Raw genomic sequence first — 18,514 nt, 5'->3', positions numbered from 1 at the left:
AAAGTGGCGCTGCTTGAAAGGCAACAACAGGAAGGAGTTGCAGTACCGATAGACAAGGCTAAGTTTTTTTCCCTTCTAACGGGTAGGCAGCCCTATTTGAGTCAGCAGGGTTATGTGACCATAGGTGCTCAGTGGCTCAGGAGCCATTCATTCAGAGGTATAAAATTCCCTTTGATGCATTACTGCTACAGCTGTGGAATGTTTGCTCTTTTCCTTTCTGCGTTTGTCTCCCCCTGCCCGCCTGCCGTCTCTCCATCGGTGCATCCGGCGCTCTTCGTTTCAGCTTTGCTCGTGTTATGCTTTGGCTGCCTCACCTCTGATGGTCCTCAGGCTTCCCAGACTGTAACAAAAACTTTTTTACTGATAACATAAACTGCATGACTGCTGCTCTGTCCTCGCGTAGGGCCGGGGGCAGCAGGAGGTTTCTGTACTGTAGCCTCGCACTCTACATTTTAGACTTTTTAAGCAGGTGAAAAATAGAACTTTATTTTTAAATGAGGCACTGGTTCTGGGAGTTCCTTTCCTCGCCCCGCTCCGGTTGAGGTCGCGGGACAGTGCCGGAGGAGGCTGCCGCGTAGCCGCAAACGCCGCAGGAGGGCTGCGAATCTCTTTCCTCCTCTCTTCTCTTTGCGGGCACCGGGTGGGGGCGGTGGAAACCGCCCGGGAGCCGGTTGCCAGACGCGCTCCCTCGGTTTATTTGCAATAAATTGTGACTTTTTCACTTCGGACGCGTCCCGGCTCTTCCTTGGCCCTGGAGACGCGCCGCCCCCCCTCGCGCCGCACGTGTCTCTTTCCCGCCGCGCGCGCGCGCCGGCCACGCCCCCGCCGCGATGACGTAACGCGCCGCGCGGTTGCCGTGGTGACGCGCGGGGCCTGGCGGGCCGGGGCGCGATGGCGGCTGCGGCGGCGGCGGCGGCGGCGGCGGCGCGGGCGGAGAGTCCCCCGTTGCCCGGCCCGCCGGGGGGCCGCCCGCGGCCCGTGTGCTCGCGGCCCTACTTCCTCGTGCTCATGGTCTTCGCTCACCTCTACGTCCTCAACGTGCTGGGGCTGCTGCTCTTCGTCCACCTCAGCGCCGGCGACGCCGGCGGCGGCCCCCCCGCCTCCGCCGCCGCTTCTCCGCCGCCTCCGCCGCCGCCCGCCCGCTCCCTGCCGCGCCTCGAGGGCATCAAGGCAAGGCCGCGGGGCCGGGCGCGGGGCTCGGGGCGGGGCGGGCCCCGGCTCACCGCCGCTCTCCCCGCAGGTGGGCCACACGCAGCGGGTGGAGCTGGGGCCCGGCCGGACCCGCGCCGTGCGCACCCTCAGCCTCAAGCCGCCGCTCTTCGGTGAGTGCCCGCGGATCGGAGCCCGCGTCCCTGCCGCGTGCCGAGAGCGGGACGGGCGGCCGAGGACCCCGTGGAGACCGCGGGGCGCGAGGGTGGGACGGGAGCGCGGGGCGGTAAGCGGTGGTAAAGCGGGGCGGCGTCGGTGCCCGGTGCCCGCCGGCTTTGTGCCCTCCTCTGGGTTTGCTCTGCAGCGCGGCCGCACCGCGTTTCCCTCTTGATGGTTTGCAGCCTTCCCCGCGTCGCTGCGACGCTCCCTAGGGTGAGCGCAGCCCCTGCAGCCCCTGCAGCCCCTGCAGCCCCTGCAGCCCCTGCAGCCCCAGCCCCGCACCCCGTGCTGCGCAAGTCCGCTGGGAATGCACCGGTTAATTTTGGTGATGGAGCTCGTATTACTGCAAAGGCAGAGCAGACCTGTTGGCTCTGAGCTGGTGATGCTGGGGGCCTTGAGATGCTTTGCCAGTACCTGAGCTTTTCTCTGACTCGGAATCGATTATACAAACTGAAAACCTGGCCACAGGTCAGAGCATTTTCTTACTAAATTCCTTTAGTGCCGTAAGTACCTGCAAGAAATATACAGATTTGTTTTGTCATTTCTACATATGCAGTGTTCGTGGCTCATTTCTAGCAGGTTCTCCATCAGACATTCATTGAACTCAGCCCTGGAGCGCATACTGGTTGTGAGACCCATGACACAGGCTGGGCAGTGGTTTTTCCTGTTCCAGTTGCAACATTCTGTGCCCTGCCAGTGCTGCTCTGCTGGACTGATGCTGGCCTCCAGGAGGGCACCCACAGGCAGCAGTGATCCCACAGCCCCTGATATGACTCAGGCACCTCTGTCAGCTTCTGGGGCAGGCTGTGCCTTCTGATGCTGGCTCTGGGGACAGCCCTGGGCAGGCAGCATTTCAGATTCCACCCAGACTGCTCTCCTTTATCCTCTGATAGGGAAGCCCTAATTTAGAAACCTTGACTCGTAAGACAGCTCTTATCTCCCAGATAGACCTGCCAGGAGCCAGCTGTGACTTAAAAAGAATTCCAGAGACCTCTCTATCTACGCAAACAGCACCGACCTAAATTAAGTGTTTTAAAATCCAATTATTACGTCTCTGTTGTTTAAATTGGCAGAGGTGTGTATTTAATGGGGTGGTGTTAGACAAAGCCAGAAGTCGCTGGCAGAGCTCTTGAAGTCCTGAAGGGGATTTTGCTGAACGAGAGCCGCTGTAGGGAGAAGTGGCTGCGCTGTGATCTTTGCTTTCAGCAAAGCAGGGTGCTGTGGGGCTGTGGGCAGCTGGCTGATGGCCTAATGGGAGCTCTGCGCTTTGGGGCTGGGCACCACAGGGAGCGCACAGTTTGTTGTTTTAAATGTGGGTAAGTCATCTGCATTGAACCCGAGCGTATTTCATGGAGCTCTCAAAAAGTCCCTGCCCTATTTCCCCATCCCCTCCCCCCCTCTGGTTATGAGACATCATTTCTAAGCTTGTAAGTCAGACCATCTGTGCGCTGCTTAGTTGGGAAACACCAGTAATCAAATAATCCCATTAATGGAAAACAAATATCAGACAAAGCCTTTTTCAACCTTCAGAGCTTTTACTTGTTGTGTTTTCAAAACGCAGTCTGTTCAGAGGATGCTGCCATCACAGGGACCACCTGGCAGCAGGCCCTGCGGGTCGGGCGGCAGTTTGCGAGACGAGGCAGCGGGGAGGAATAAAAATAGGAAATCTCTCTGTTTTTCTTCTGAGCCTCAGGGAAAAAGAAGTAATTGCTACACAAATGTCAGAGCGCAGCTGAATTGCAGTGCGAGTGCCGTGAGTGCTAATCTCAGCCCATATTAAATCTGAAGAGACAGTCTTGGCTGGGTTGTTGCTTTGCTTTACGAGCACAGGGAGGCAATGTGTCTCCATCAAAGCTGGCGGTTGTCTCCACAACTGAGGCTGCAGGCTTTGAGCACAGGGAAGAACGTATTTATCCCCAGAGCTGTGTGGTTTTTTTATTTTTTCTGTCATTTTTATTTCATTCTCAAGTTTAATCCAGTGTAGAAAACTTTCCATGGGCAGTGCTTTGTTAGACAGTAGAAATCCAACTCATTTTCTCACTCGGGGATTTGCAGTTTTCTGCTTTCTGCTCATGTTGAGCTGTGGCTGTATTCACTGGTGAGAGCGATTCCCAGTGTTGTTGCCACCTCTCTCAAGGCTCTGCGGGTATCTTCAGTAGCTCCACGGTTACCAGAACGTTCTGACCCAAACTGAATGCCTGAAGTCAAAAAGCGGTCATTCCCAGTTATGCAGAAATCCTCAGCTGTCTGCTGTGTGCTCAAGAGGGGTTGTTTCCTTTCACCTGTGCAAATGCCCATGTTATTAAAGGTGTCTTCTAGTCTGCTCGCCTGCAGATTTCAAGGCACTGATGCTGCACAAAGCCATCCATTGTAAGTCCTGGATTGGCAGGACCTTGCCGTAGGAATATGTTAAGTCTGCATCTCTAAGCTCTGCCTCGGGAGAAGGGTTTTAGTTATCTCAGGGATCTGTAGTGAGGCCCTACCTGCTGACTATGACTGCTTTGATTCACCTAAAAATACTGAATGTACATCTCCAAAACACCAGCTGCCCGGGGAAGGAGTTTTCTAGCTGTGGGGAAGGGAGCCATTTCTTAGCATTAGGATCAAGATCTCAGACCTTCCTGCCGGCCTGCTCGGGGCAGCGGTGATGTTTCCATCTCCGCACGGCCTGGTGCAGGTTCCTGTTCTTCTTCTGCCAAGCGTAGGCCTTGTTCACCACCACTTTGTCGCTCTGCACTTCCCCGCTGATGACAAAGACCCCCGCGTGAGTGCCTCTCATGATGTTGTGGGCGCAGGTAGCATCGATGTCCAGCCACTGCTGCAGCCTGCCTGGGATTTCAGTTCTGAGGAGCGGGCCGTGCTTCAGCACCTCCACCCTGGAGGGGTCCAGGTCGAAGTCGGAGACGGTTGTGGTCGTGTTCTTCCTGAGGATTCGGATTTTCACTGCTGGAGTGGGGGAAAAAGAGCTGTTAGTTCTGTTTACACACCATAGCTTTTGTGCTGCTCCTCTAACGTGGTGACACGTCCTCCCAAACCCGTGCAATTGCAGTGATTGTGGAAAAGTTCTCAGCTGAGCTGAACGCTTCCAGCACTGAGCACTGTTCTTTCCACCCTGCTTTTCTCATGAGCGCAGAAGGCATAGCAGCACTGTGGCACGGGCAGAGTGCCTCCAAGGAGCAATACCACGAGCAGCAAGTCCTGTTACTTAACAGGTATGCTGAGAACTGATCATCTCTGCAACCTGCTTATAGAAGACGTGATTCCTCCAAGTCAGTTCTTATGGCCAAGCCATTCTTGTGCGTGTCACAGCTTCACTGCTGGAGGCTGTGCCGGCTGCAGGGAGGGCAGGTGGGTGTACTCACTGAAATCGTTGGCACAGAGGCTGTCCAGGATCTCCCTGGTGGTGCTGGCCTCTTCCAGCTCGCAGTCCTTGCAACTGGCTCGAGGCACTGCTGCAACAGAAAGCTGGTTAGAACGCCCGTTGCTGGAAAAGGCATCGTACGGTTTTGACATCTGCGAGTGGTGGCTTGTAGTTTTGAAATGGTGCTTCCTCCTGAGCTAGCCAGCTCCAGGATAGGAATGTTAAGCTCCCGGTCCCACGGTGGGACAGGCACTGCTCGCTGTGCTTTGTGGAGGCTGTGTTCATTGCTGCATGTTGCCGTGACGTTGCTTAATGAATGTCTGCTGCTTTTCACCTCCTGGACAGGCGCACTGTGAGCTCCCATGTCTTTTAGACTTCTCCCCTACCCCAAGCACCACTGTCTGAGGGCACCCAGGTAGTGATGAGCAGAGCTGGGGGAACAAGCTTCAGCCAATGTCACACTCCTTTTCTAGTTACAGTGCAGTTCCCATAGAGGAAAAACTAGAATTTCCACTTTTCTTTTTAAATATAGCTTAAAGCCAGAAGCTCTAGGAACTAGGCTGGAACTTTATGATCCTTGAGGTCCCTTCTAACCCAAGCCATTCTATGAACACAGGCAAGGCATAGGCTCATCCCTGTGAGTGAGCATTATACATGGGAAAACATATGAGAAAAAAAGCCCTTACTTCTCCTGCTGGAGGAACTTTCATCCGTGGAGACGGCAGCGATGCACAGCTCGTGGTCTGCAGGGAACTTGTTGCAGTTGAGGATTTCAGGCCAGGGGTAGCCATAACAAGCCATGACGGGTGCACAGCTCCTCTTGACGGCCTCGCACAGGCTGCGGCACGGGTAGATGAGCCTGGGGGGGGAGCAGGGAAGCAAACAACAAAAGGCTGTTCTGGAAATTGGACGGGAGTTCTGTTCTCCCTCAGAAGGGGGGAGAGTCCCTGCTGGGTAATCCCATGTCCCCTCACTGTGCTGCCTGAAAGTGGCTGTGATCAGATTGCACGTCTTTTCTCTCAGGAGGCGAATGCCATCGCTGCTGGGGAGCGATGCGGAACGAACTCATGCAAATGCCTTACCTGTCCAAGCAGATGGGCGCGAAGAGGGAGCAGAGGAAAATCCTGGCGTCGGGATGGCACTCCCTGGCCAGCAAGGGCAGCCAGCTGGAAGACTGCTGGATCACCTCCGGCATGGTCTCGTGCTCCAGCAGGTTGGGGATCCTCATCTCCGAGTAGCCGATGTCGTAGCACAGGGCCATGCCGCGCGGGATGGCGGTGCAGCTGGAGGACCTGCGCAGGTAGCTGGCCCGCCCCCCCGGGCCGCCCCACAGCAGCAGGCGCAGCAGCAGGCCTGGCAGCCACGGGGCTCCCCGCCTGCGGGACGCCGTCTCTGTGCTCACAGCCCTCATGGTGCTCGGAGTGGGCTCGCAGCACACCCAGACTGAGCTGCTCCAGCCCGCAGAACGCCTTTTATAGCCTGCGAGCCACCTCCGTGGCAATCCATCCTCATTAAGTGCGGCCCTTTCAGAGCCCTCTTGGGGAAGACAATGCTCCAATTTTCGTTTGCCAGCGGCCCCGATTGTTTGGATTTTAGCAGGGGTTTGGCTTAGATCAGCAGGTGTGGAAATGAGGGCAGCTGGGGAGGAGTGAATGCCTTGGCCCTGTGTCTTGGGGCTCTCTGTTTGACACCAGTGCTCCAACCCAGCCCCTTTCTCTTGCTCCAGGATTAGTCATTATTTCATAAATCCCAATGTTTTCCTCTCTTTTGTTTTTTTTTTTTTTCTTCTGAAAGCAATCAAGTGTTGCTCAAAGTCAATTAGAAGGCATTTGTTTAGCTGGACCCATTGTTGAGCGGGATGAGAGATAGGATGGTCTCACAGCCAAAGTTAACTGTTTGGGAGAGCAGTGGGCACAGGAACCAATTTGCAGCTGGGAAGGAAGGCTGTTTGCACTGCGGATTGCCAGCTCTTAGCTGGAAAGCCCCTCACCTTGCAACCTGCCTGGCAGAAAGCGCTTCCTGCTAATGCAATTTCTACCTCGTTACAAAATGCCATTACCACCACTGAAGAGAGGGATTGTCCTTCCTCCAGCACGTAATTAAGATTCCAGAAGCTGTCATTATTTGAGCCCGGTTTGAGGAACTGGAGATCCTGGGACTGTTGCTTGCCAGTGGGTATGGTTGGCTCTGACCTGATGTGAGGCCGTGACGCTCAGGACAGCGGAAGCTCTGGCCCCAAAGCCCCCTCTGTTACAAGGACATTGTTTTGCTGGTGGCAGAAATTGTGTCCTCAGAGGGATACAGCTGCATTGTGTCCCCGGGGCTTCCCAGGAGCATCGCATTTTCTACGGGGCCAGTTCTGGTATGCACTTAAGAGGCCAACTGCTTACTGACAGTCGGAGCTGATAGGGTTGATTTAAGGTCGTGGAAGTAATTAACTTTTATTTTTTCTTTCCCCCTTTGAGGATTGCTGCTGCAGCTGGGATGTGATGTGTCCTCAGCACACACCTGCAGGGCTGCAGTTTAGAGAGCAGGACTTTGTGTCTGCAAGCACTCACAGAATCATTAAGACTGGAAAATACTTTTAAAGTCACCTAATCCAGCCCATCACGGCCATATTCACTTAAGCCTGTCCTGCTCCGATGGCTGTACTTCCTCCCCCTTCATTTAAGGGAATGAATGAGAATAAGTCAGGAAGTTGTTTGAGTTTCCCAGTAGAGCAGTGTGCTAGGTACCCCCAGAAGGAGTTTGGTTGTTTGGGAGGTGCTGCCTGCTCTGCTGCAGAGCAAAGGAGCATGAAACCCTAGCCATCCTCGCTTCCCCTGTAAGGACTTCTGGCCTCCCTTCCTGTAAAACAGCAGTTCTAGACTGTGATCCACATGTAACCTTTGAAGTGATAAAACGCAGTGATATGCCTGTGTTTGTTCGCTCCTTTGTCCATTGTGGTGATTTGCAAGAAAATAAGGGGCTTGACCTCGGGATCCAAACATTGAGGAATGGCTGCTGTAAAAATACCCATCTCCTGGAGCTCAGGTGTGAGGTGTGTGCTGTTGTAGAGCTCTTCGGGTAGAAAGATATATATATTTGACTGTCCTACCCCCCTGGCTTGGTAGGAAGTTTCTAAATTTTCCTATTTTCCTCTCTTTTCAGTGGCCTGCTGTTAGTATTTGTCCTAATGTAACAGTTCCTCAGACTCTGTTACTGCTCGCATTTTCCTGCAGAAATTCCAGACTTCCTGACAGAGGAGGAGTGCAAACTCATCATCCATCTGGCACAGCTGAAGGGGCTGCAGAAGAGCCAGATCCTACCAACGGATGACTACGAGGAAGCCATGGAAATGATAGAAATCAGCCAGATGGATTTCTTCAATCTGCTGGACCACAATCAGGATGGGCAGCTGCAGCTCAAAGAGGTAGAGTGCATTTCTTCTTGTGTGTGTCCCAGCACGCTGAGTTTGTGCAGCAGCGCTGGCTGTGCCCTCCTGCAGCTGATGGGGCTTCAGAATCATCCACAGTAACAAACCTGGGAGGGGAATAAGGAGCACCTTGTCCACAGCTCTTCAGCAGCCTTGTCCTGCAAGGCAGCATGCATTGGAGTAGGTAGAAGGATGTCGCTTCTGAAGTTCACAGCTTGCTGAGAGCTGTACCGCATCCACCTAAGGATTGGTTAACTGAGCTTCAGCAGTCATTTGCCACCACCTAAACTGGAAATGAAAATGCAGATCAGCCACACAGCGTGGCTGCCCGATGATCTCCATTCAAATCCGTGTGCAGAGATGTGCTGATGCCTGGCTGACTGATGCACTGCAGAGGAGAGCTGGCCAGGCCTCAAGCAGGAAACTGTGAGGGTTGCATTAGTACTGGAAACCAGTGCCCAGTGTTAATCTGCTTCTGAATTTCAGGTGCTGACTCACACCCGCCTTGGGAACGGCAGGTGGATGACCCCTGAAAACATCCGAGAGATGTACACTGCAGTCAAGGCTGATCCTGATGGGAATGGTAAGAGCAGCTCCTCAGGAATCCCCATGTCCTCAGCGTGGGACGCCGCACACAGCCATGCAGGGAGAAGCAAATGCCATGTCCCTGCCCAGGCCTGTTGTACTAGATGGTCTTCCAAGGAAAATAACACTGCTTTAGAGACTTAGCAGAAAGTAAAATTGGTGTAGACCTCTCAGAAGCTGCTCTGGCTCTGACCATGTAGCTCTCATCGTGTGGGCTGCAGCTCTTAAGGCGTTCCCCCCTGCTTTCAAAGGGACTTTTACAGCTGTCTGAGAGAGCTGCTTCACTGGCAGAGGAGTGCAGCATCGGTGGACTCAGGGTGGTCTTGGTCAGCTTTTAGTGCTGATTCCATCTCTGCCACTGCTCTGTTCTCTGTGTTACTCCCCTTACCCTGGTCTCCCTCTGGCCTGGACGTGCACTCTAACCTTTGCTGCTCTAATTAGAGTGTCCTCAATTAAGCAACTCTCCATTTCCTAATCAAATTAAGTGAATGCACAGGCTGTGCATGCTCTCTTCCAGTGACCTGGCATTGAGAGTGCCATAGAGGAGCTGCTTTGGAGATGAAGTAGGCACAGTACCCATGTGAATGCCTAACTATCCGGAGGACACCCCGAGCACCCACGCTGGTGACATTTTTGGCAGGGGTAGGAGCGTATGACTGAGTTGCCAATGGCTTTTCCACCGTTCCGGATGTTTACGAATGAAAAGTCCTGTTAAAGTGCTTTTGGCAGGACCTTGCTTCCAGAGTGCTGCTTTCCTCCATTGTCACATCGGTGCGTGCCGCTGAGGGACCAGGTCACGACCTGGATGTGGCACTGTGTTATCAAAGACAGCGTCAAATAAGGGGAAGTGGGGACTGGGAGATGTGAGCAGGGCATGAGAAATAGTGACGTGGGTGATTTGCTGACAACAACCAGCACCTGGGGAGCTGCCCTGGGCTGACCCTGGTGGCTGGGCCTTTCCCCCTGGCCGCAAACAGCAGTGTGTTTGCTGCCTCCCTGAGCTCCTCTCTCTGTCCCTGGTGTGTGCTGGCTGCTGGGCATGTGCTGCTTCCCTGCTTCTCCAGAAAGGGAACAAAACAAACGGTAAGGATTTCTCTGAAGCTAACAGAGGCAAAAATCCATCCCTTGCCAAGCTCAGCTGAGTGCAAACAAGAAATATCTGTTCTAGTAGAAACCTCTTTTTACCTTTTGTTTTTCTGTCTTCTATTTACATCGGATTGTACTGTGTTGTGTATCTCTTTCATGTTTTGAAATTGCACAAAAGCAGCAAAAGCAGAAGAATGTACTGCTTGTTGTTTGAGGCTTGTTTTTTTTAAATTGCCCTGCAAGGTCTTGTAGGAAGGTGGCCTGAGGTGTCCCACTCTGCTCCATTTAAACATGTAAGTATCAAGTTGATTGTGTTTTGCCTGTTCTGGTTCTGATCTTGAGCTGCAACTGAAGGTTCTCTATCACCTCGTGCACGTGGGGTGCCCAGGTCAGCCTGCTCCTGCTCTCTTCCACAGGCGTGCTGAGTTTGGAGGAGTTCAAGAGGCTGAACATCCGTGACTTCCACAAGTACATAGGCAGCCAGAAAGTGAAGACGAGTGACGCGGTGCGCAACAGCCAGCACACGTGGCTGTACCAGGGCGAGGGCGCACACCAGGTCATGAGAGCCATACGGCAGAGGTGAGGGCTCAGGGGGTGTGGGCACGTGGGCCACCTGTGCTGGGAGATGCAGATGCAGACATGCTAATATTCACACTTTCTAATTGTGTGGAAGTGTGGAGTATGAAGAGCAATGAGCACAGTCGTGAAATGGGAAGAGGAGGTTTTCGTTAGAGCAAGGATTTGTATTGTCCCCTTTCAGCATAGCCATTCACTTTTGGGAACAGCCCTATGAAACCAAGAAGACTTGGCATTATATGAAATAATTCATTCTAATTAGTAAATGAGCTTACTGGGAGAAACTGCCCATTTCCAACCCTGTCTGGGTGCCAGTAGTTACTGTCAATTGCTTGAGTTACTCATGCATTTCACTGAGATCTGTCGTAGCTGTTCAGAGCTAACTTCATAATAAGCACGACGTTATCTCAAGCACACCGAGGTAGTTCAGTCATCGGAGCGCATGACCACGGGGCCTGTCCCAGCAGATGGGAGAACCTCCTGTCTTTCCCTTCACCTTGGTTTTGGTTCTGGGAAGAGTTAACCCAGCTCGCAGGCCAAATGGCTTAGCCGTGGTGAGTTTCAGATAATTGGCTGGAGACTCCTCGTTCTTGTGGTGCTGGTCCTCACCCAGGACATGGGTGGGGAAAATCTGTCCCGAGGCTGCAGAACGGCTGCTGGCCACTCCTTTTCTTCAGCACATTCCAGAGGGAGAATGGGGTCGCATATTGCCTTAATTAGAGCAGACTGTGGCTGCCACTTTCTCTGTGCCAGCTCTCTGGCGCACGCAGGCATCGGCACATCGCATTTATGCTCTTCAGTTTGCCAGCGTTAGAAAGCCCCTGCAGACCTGGAGGCGTGGTGCTGAAGGAGGCTGCGATCCCCAGTGGGATCTTGTGGGGCCTGGAGGAGCTCGGCCACCCTGCCTTGGTGCCACATTCCCCTAAGGCTTCACAGCTCAGAATTCCCAGAGCACTGAGTGTTCTTTGGCAGGTCTTGAGAGGTACCTGCTTGCCTTGGGGATGAGCTCAGATGTAGCAGTGGAAAAAAACCCAGAGCCCTCCGTGGCCCTCTGCGCCGGGGGGAGGCTGTTCAAGGCAACAGGGAAAGGTGAGTTAGGTGATGAGAATATCCCTAGAGCTAGTCTCTCGTTCACTCTCAGCAGGGGCCCTGTGCTTTGCTAACTGTCCCCGAGGTCTGTAGCTGGTGTGCAGGAGTCCAGAGAAGCGCTGAGATGGCACATGAAGGCTCCAGGGACACACACAGGAGGGATCTTTCTGAGCAAGCAAGGTCTTCATGAGAGCAGTCCTGCTGGAGATGCGCCCTTCGTTTTTGTTTTTTTATTAACCTTGAGGAGGAGTTTCTGAGCTGATGGTCTGACAGATCTGTAAGGAACCTAGTTATCTCTTGGCATGCTTGCTGCAGCCCATCCGTCTCTCCGGTCTTTTGGGGAAGGGGGTTCTCTTTCTCTGGATGTATTCTGTGCTTGGGAGTAGCGGCTGTCCTGGTGCATGTGTCTTCCCCTCACCTGCAGTGCTGTCTCCCCAGGGTAATGCGCCTGACTCGCTTGCCCCCAGAGATTGTGGAGCACAGTGAGCCCCTGCAGGTCGTGCGCTATGACCAGGGGGGGCACTACCATGCCCACATGGACAGCGGCCCCGTCTTCCCTGAGACTGCCTGCAGCCACACCAAGCTGGTTGCCAACGAAAGCGCTCCCTTTGAGACCTCATGCCGGTAAGGGCTGCTTTGGTGCAACTCTCTGTTGCCTTTGGAAAAAAAAAAACCCAAGGTAAACTGCGTGTCTCATGGTGTCCTGGAGGAGTGCTGTACATACAGCAGGGGATGGGCAGCCCCATGCAGCTCCTCCTGCTCCAGCTGTGTCCCGACAGCTGCTCTGTCCTGTCCTGCAGGTATGTGACAGTGCTGTTCTACCTGAACAATGTCACGGGTGGAGGAGAAACTGTCTTTCCTATAGCTGATAACAGGACGTACGAAGAGATGGTGAGTGGCTCTGTCCTTCTTGGGGGTTCTGGGTCCCACTGTGACTGTATTCACTGTAGAAGGGGGGTTTGGAGATGTGAGCCTTCTGAGCTGGCGTGTGGGAAGGCTGAGCTTCACAGAGTGATTTCACTCAGAGGCCAAGGGAGGAGGTGCAGGGCTTTGGCAGTTCCCCACTCCAGTGCGTGAGGGGCAGCCTTTGGACCTTGCTGCCTTGACACAGGCTGTGCTCGCTTTAATCTGGGCACTTTTCTTCAGACTAAGATAACTGTAGGCATGCTGTCTGGTGATGCATTAAGGGACTCAGCACAGGGCAAAAGGACGCACAGCACAGCCCCTGTGCTTTGTTCCAGGCCCTTTATGACACCTTCTGTGTTGTTGTTGATTTTGGTTAGTCTTTGATCCAGAATGATGTTGATCTGCGAGATACTCGGAAAAACTGTGACAAGGGCAATTTGCGAGTGAAACCTCAGCAAGGCACCGCTGTCTTCTGGTACAACTACCTGTCGGACGGAGAAGGTACGGCTCCAGGCCGAGTCTTGCTAGCATTGCAGAAGGTGACAACCATCTTCCAGGGGTTCTGTGGCTCAGAAGAGACCTTAAGGGGGTAGCTGCCTGCTAGTGGGATGTGCAGAGCCTCCCTGTCACCAGCTGAGCAGGAGCTTCCTGGCTCTCGGAGGCCTTTGTTCTCAGGCAGTGGGTCAGTGGCTCCTGGTGTCTTTGGGGGACAGGACTAGCCAGCAAACAAAGCCCTTGGCTGCGCTGAGCCATCGCCAGCTGCCTTCCGCCCTGCTGTGTGAGCTGAAAGTTCTGCTGGAGCTTGGGCCGCAATTCAAAATGCTTCACTGATGTGGCGTTGCCCACAGGGCTGGAAAGGGGAGGCAGACAAAAGCATGGCTGCAAGCTCTGCGGTGTGGGGAGGCGCGGTCCTCCCTGCCCTGCGCTGTACTGTGCCCCACGTGGGGCCGAGGCCGCACTATGGGGCAACTGCAGCTCTGTGACAGATGTCCTCGGGCTGCACTTCTCAGAGTGCTGTGTGGTTTTCCCTGGCAGCCAGGCTGGGGCATTAACTTCAGCCTTCCCGGCTGCTGATGAAGTTATGTAGTGTCCCAGGTCTCCTGAGAGTAGCCCAAGAGTTTCCATCTCGAGAAAAGCTACAGAGGAGGTCACGAGGCCTCTGCTTGGGCTGTGGGATGATAATATCGGGGCCACTGCTGTCCTGTCAGAGGAGCCTCGTTGAATTTTTATGGCCAAATTCTTCCCAAATGGAAAAAAGCTGCTGAAATCTGTCACAGGAAAGCTGAGATCTCTATAAAGGGTTGAAACTGGTGACGCATAATGTATGGTATGGCCTCAAACCTCTGGCTTCCATCCTCTCCTTTGGGGAAGAGTTGAGGAAAAGGGCAGCTGTGATGTGAAATGCTGAAGAGGCACAGAGGCAGTGCCTGTTCTGCAACCAGGGAACCCCCTGTGCTTAGACAGGGTGGGGTGAGGGGGGATGTCGGGAGGGACCGTTGGGAGAAGCCCCCAAGCTAAAATTGGGTGTCAACACTCAGCGGTGCTGCCCGGGCTGTGTCCAGCAGCCTGCAGCAAGCCGTGCTTTGCTCCCGCAGGCTGGGTGGGGGAGCTGGATGACTTCGCCCTGCACGGGGGCTGCCTGGTCACCCAGGGCACCAAGTGGATCGCCAACAACTGGATCAACGTGGACCCCAATCGCCGGCGGCAGCAGCGCTTCCAGCAGGAGATGGAGCGTTACGCGGGGAGCGGGGCCGGAGCCCCGGGCGAATGGACCGTGGACAAAGCGTACAGCGGGGTGCACGTGGAGCTGTAGGCCGCGCTCCGGGGTGCCGCGGAACCTCGCGGGCGCACGTGGCCTTTTCCCGCGCTGGAGGGGGCGGGGCCACGCGGCGCGCCAATAAAGCGTGCGGGGCGGGGCGGCGCTCCGCGTCGAGATGGAGTCGGTAGCGTTGGTGGCGCCGGTAACGGCGTTGGAGTTCGCGGGGGACGTGCTGCTGGCGGGTGAGCGGCGGGCCGGGGAGGGGGCGGGCGCGGGGCGAGGGGTGGCCGAGGGACACGGCGGGGGCGGCGGCTGACGCGCTGTCCGGCACCGGCAGGCACGGGCCCGGAGGTGGCGGCGTTCCTGCTGAGCGGCGGCGCGGCGGCGGGCAGGCGGAGAGCGCTGCGTGAGGCCACCGTGCGGGGACTGCGGGCCGAGCCGGGCGGGCGCGTGGCGGCGTTCGGCGGCGGCTGGCTGGCCGTGCTGGCCGTGAGGCGAGGCGGGCCGGGCGGCGGGGGACCGCGGCTGGCGGCGTGCGGCGGGGGGGCGGCGCGGCGGCTGGGGGCGCGGGTGTGGGAGGCGCGCTGGGCGGCGGGGGGGCGGCTGGCGCTGGCGCTGGGCGGCGGGACCGTGGCGCTGTACGAGTGGCGCGCCGGCGGCAGCTGGCTGCGGAGCGCGCGGTGCGGCGGGGCCGGGGCGCTGCGCTGCGCCGTGCTGGCGGGGGCGGGCTGGGAGCGGCTGGCGCTGGCGGCGGGCACGGCGGCGGGGACCGTGGCGGTGTGGAGGGCGGCGCAGGCGGAGACGCCGCGGAGGACCCTGCCGGGGCACCGGGGCGCGGTGCTGGCTCTGAGCTACGCGGAGCCGCGGGGGCTGTTGGCTTCCGCCTCCGAGGACCGCGCCGTGCGGCTCTGGGCCGTGGGCGAACTAGGGGGCGGCGGCGAGGCCGTCTGTCTGCTGGTGTGCTACGGGCACGGCTCGCGCGTGGCCGCCGTGGGGCTGCGCGGGCCGCGTCCGGTCAGCGCCGGGGAGGACGGAGCCTGCCTAGAGTGGGACGGCGGCGGCGGCGTGCGGAGCGTCCGGCGCGGGCACCGCGGGGCGTTGCGCGCCCTGGCTCTGCGGCCCGCCGGCGGCTGCCTCGCTACCGGCGGGTCCGACGGGGGAGCGCGGCTGTGGCGGCCGCGGAAGGAGGCTCCGGCGGAAGCGGAGACGCTGGGGGCCCCGGAGCGGCCGCGGGCGGTGCTGCTGGTGGGGCCGCGGCGGGTGCTGGCGCTGGGCGAGGCGGGCGGGCTGGCGGCCTACGAGGCGGCGGCGGGGCGCTGGGTGCCGCTGCTCGGCCCCGCCGCCTCCTGCGGACCCCGCGGGCTGCTGGCGGCCGCCCCGATGCCCGGCGGGGAGGAGCCGCTCTGCGCGCTGGGCGGCGGCGACGGGCGGCTGCTCGTGTTCGCCCTGAGCGGCCCCGAGCGCCCAGCCAGGCTGAGGCCGTTCGAGGGACCCGTGCTGGGGCTCAGCTGGGCCGCCCGGCCCGGGCCGTCCCTCGGCCCCGCCGCCCTCGTGGTCTCCGGCCCCGGCGGGACCGTGCTCTGGATGGATGTTACCTGCAGCCCCGGGCAGGTGCCTGCGGTGCGGCTTATGGGGCGCTACCGGCTGCCACCCTGCAAGCAGCGCTGGCACACCTGTGCCGCCTTCCTGCCCCAGGGAGGGCTGCTGCTGTGTGGGGACCGCCGCGGCTCCCTGCTCCTCTTCCCCTGTGGCAGCAGCAGCTCTGATGGCACCGACACAGGTACCCCGGGCAGCGAGGGCACTGCGAGCCCGTCGGAGCCCTCCTGCTTGTTACACAGCGAGGCTGTGCCCATCGAGAACCCTCTGTCCGTGCTATTTGGGCTGCATGGCAAGACAGGGGTCACCTCAGTGACCTGCCGTGGGGACTACATCTATAGCACAGGCCGGGACGGCTGCTACCGGCAGCTCTGCCTGCGGGACCAGCAGCTGGAGGTGCTGCAGAAGCACCGGCCCCGCAAAGGGCTGCAGTGGATTGAGGAGCTGCGTTTCACGTCTGGCGGGGACCTGCTGGTGCTGGGCTTCCACGCCGACAACTTTGTGGTGTGGAGCACAAGGAGCGGGGTGAACCTGCACTGCGTGCCCTGCGGCGGAGGGCACCGCTCCTGGAGCTACCACAGCAGCCCTGAGGCCGATGCCTTCGCTTTCATCAAGCGTGGGGACGTGATGCTGTACCACAGCGAGGCCGAGCCCTGCGAGCAGCGGGTGCTGCTGGCGTCACTGCATGGCCGCGAGATCACCTGTGTGCGGCACCTGGGGGCCGTGCGGGCGCCCGGATGCCACCCCATTAATGTCTTCATCACCGGCAGCGAGGACACCACGGCGTGCGTGCTGACACTCAGTGAGCTGACGCGTGCGGCGGTGCCCCTCACCAGGCTCAGTGACCACATCTCCAGTGTCAGGGCGCTGGCCTTGGCCAGCGCTGCGCTGCATAACGGCACCCAGCTCTGCTCCTTGCTGTTCTCAGCCGGCGGCCGTGCACAGATTGAGTGCTATCGGCTGCAGTGCGCTGCGGATCTGGAGGCTGAGGGCATGGTGAGCTGCCAGGTCACTCACGTGGCCTCCCACCGGCTGGATGAGCACTGGGACCGCATGAAGAACAGGCACAAGCTTGTCAAGATGGACCCGGAGACAAGGTGAAGCTCGATGGCTGCCTGAGCCTTTGAGGGGATTTTGACTCAGTCCTTCCTCTCAGAACCCCCAGAGTGTTCAGAGCTGTGTCCTGTGCTGAGTTCATGCTGCTGCCCCCCCCGTCCTCCTACACGACAGCAGGTGCCGGGGGGGGCATGCAGCAAGCATTCTATGTTTGCCCAGGTACATGTCCCTCTCAGTCGTATGCGGAACCAACAGCAAGCAACTGCCCGTGCCCTGTACGTTCCTGGTAGCTGCATGCAGCGATGGATCAGTCCGGTGAGCAGTCAGCATGGGGCTTAGCTGCCTAGAGGTGCCAGCTGCGAGCAGGAGTAGGGTGGTACCTTGCAGCAAGGCACCTCTTTCTCCCAGGATCAGTTGCATCTCCCTCTGCCCAGGCTCTTTGTGCTGCTGGAGGCTGCCCAGAAGCTGCTGCTCGTGGCAGAGTCGTTCCACCACCAGCGCTGTGTGCTGAAAGTGGAGGCATTCCTGCATACGTGGGCAGAGGAGGAGAGGTGAGCCCTGGGCAGGGTACTGGGAGGGAAGCATTCATCCTTGTGATGCCTGCGCAACAAGAAAGGGTGATGGCAGTGGAGCTGGTGAAGGGAGGGAGGAAGTTGGGGCCATCCTTTCTGCTTGCCCTGGGTATCAGCATGGGGCTGGAGGCTGCCCAACATCTTCCTTCCAGGAAGCACTTCCTGTGTAGTGCGGCCACTGACGGCAGCGTTGCCTTCTGGGACATCACCGGTACTATCGCAGATGCAACAGATGCCCTGCAGCACTCAGAGGGAGAGATGCAGCCATTGGGTGGGTACAGCCATGGGCAGGGAGGCTGTGCCAGCAGCTCTATGCACTGCTGTCCTGACCGAGCCTCTCCTTCCAGCCCTGGCCACCCCGCTGCTCACTGTCGTGGCTCACAGCTGCGGGGTGAACAGCCTGCACATCCAGGAGCTGCCCAAGGGACAGTTCCTGGTGGCCAGTGGCAGTGATGATGGCTCCATCCACGTCTGCCTGCTGGAGGTGACACGGGACGGTGATGAGGCCGAACCAGAGACCTGCTTGCGCATCCTGGAACGGGTGGCGAGGCCGTGCAGCCACGCCGCTCACGTGACGGGGATCAGAGTGCTGCGGCCGGACCTGGTGCTCTCTGCCTCCGTGGACCAGCGGCTGACACTGTGGCGGCTGAGCTGGGACAGCCTGGAGGAGCTGAGCACCACCTTCTTCTACGTGCCCGACCTGGCAGAGCTGGACTGCTGGGAGGTGGTAGAGGCAGGTGGGGAGCGGTGCTGGTATTGCGTGCTCTGTGGGCAGGGCCTGGAGCTCCTGCGCTGTGCTGCCCTGGACACCCACTGTAAGCTCCAGTCACAGGGTGCTGTCCAGTAAAGGGGTGTAGTAAAATCCCTGCTCCCCATCTGCATGGGGACAACGAGAGCAAAGGAACGTCCCAGCACACTGCTCCAGGTGCCCTGTGTGTGTGCAGTGATGTAGCTGTGCTGTCCTCCTCGAGGAGGATGGACATCCCTCTGTCCCACAGGGAGAGCCAGGGCTCTCCACATGCTGGGAGGATTGAGGGCAGCAGGAGGCCAAGAAAGGTACAGAGCTGCTGGGGAACAAAGAGGGCTGCAGCACACAGTCTGTTTGTTGTGCCCCCCAGGCCAGACCAGCCCTATCAGAGCAGTCC

General features: G+C 57.9%; 3 protein-coding genes across 3 annotated transcripts; 2 read left to right on the top strand and 1 right to left on the bottom strand.

Moving 5' to 3' along the window:
• Nucleotides 1-891: 891 nt before the first annotated feature.
• P4HTM (prolyl 4-hydroxylase, transmembrane) lies at nucleotides 892-14,199 on the top strand (the record flags this gene model as incomplete). Its single annotated transcript, XM_079540454.1, has 9 exons — nucleotides 892-1,170; nucleotides 1,241-1,322; nucleotides 7,951-8,141; nucleotides 8,631-8,727; nucleotides 10,232-10,394; nucleotides 11,919-12,104; nucleotides 12,281-12,371; nucleotides 12,764-12,887; nucleotides 13,982-14,199. The coding sequence occupies 9 exons, from the start codon at nucleotides 892-894 to the stop codon at nucleotides 14,197-14,199; spliced, it is 1,431 nt and encodes a 476-aa protein (XP_079396580.1).
• LOC306950122 (secreted frizzled-related protein 5-like) lies at nucleotides 3,980-6,140 on the bottom strand (the record flags this gene model as incomplete). Its single annotated transcript, XM_079540277.1, has 4 exons — nucleotides 3,980-4,314; nucleotides 4,731-4,820; nucleotides 5,416-5,588; nucleotides 5,812-6,140. 4 exons carry the CDS (start codon nucleotides 6,138-6,140, stop codon nucleotides 3,980-3,982), a joined length of 927 nt encoding a protein of 308 aa, XP_079396403.1.
• A 121-nt stretch (nucleotides 14,200-14,320) lies between the features above and the next one.
• On the top strand, nucleotides 14,321-18,216 carry WDR6 (WD repeat domain 6; the record flags this gene model as incomplete). Its single annotated transcript, XM_079540295.1, has 6 exons — nucleotides 14,321-14,387; nucleotides 14,483-16,838; nucleotides 17,017-17,112; nucleotides 17,232-17,348; nucleotides 17,522-17,640; nucleotides 17,717-18,216. The coding sequence occupies 6 exons, from the start codon at nucleotides 14,321-14,323 to the stop codon at nucleotides 18,214-18,216; spliced, it is 3,255 nt and encodes a 1,084-aa protein (XP_079396421.1).
• Between the last annotated feature and the right edge of the window lie 298 nt (nucleotides 18,217-18,514).

Source organism: Tetrao urogallus (genome assembly GCF_951394365.1).
Source record: "Tetrao urogallus genome assembly, chromosome: 10".
NCBI classification, from domain to species: Eukaryota; Metazoa; Chordata; class Aves; order Galliformes; family Phasianidae; genus Tetrao; species Tetrao urogallus.
The sequence above is the reverse complement of the archived record's forward strand: the minus strand, read 5'-3'. Positions and strand labels throughout refer to the sequence as shown.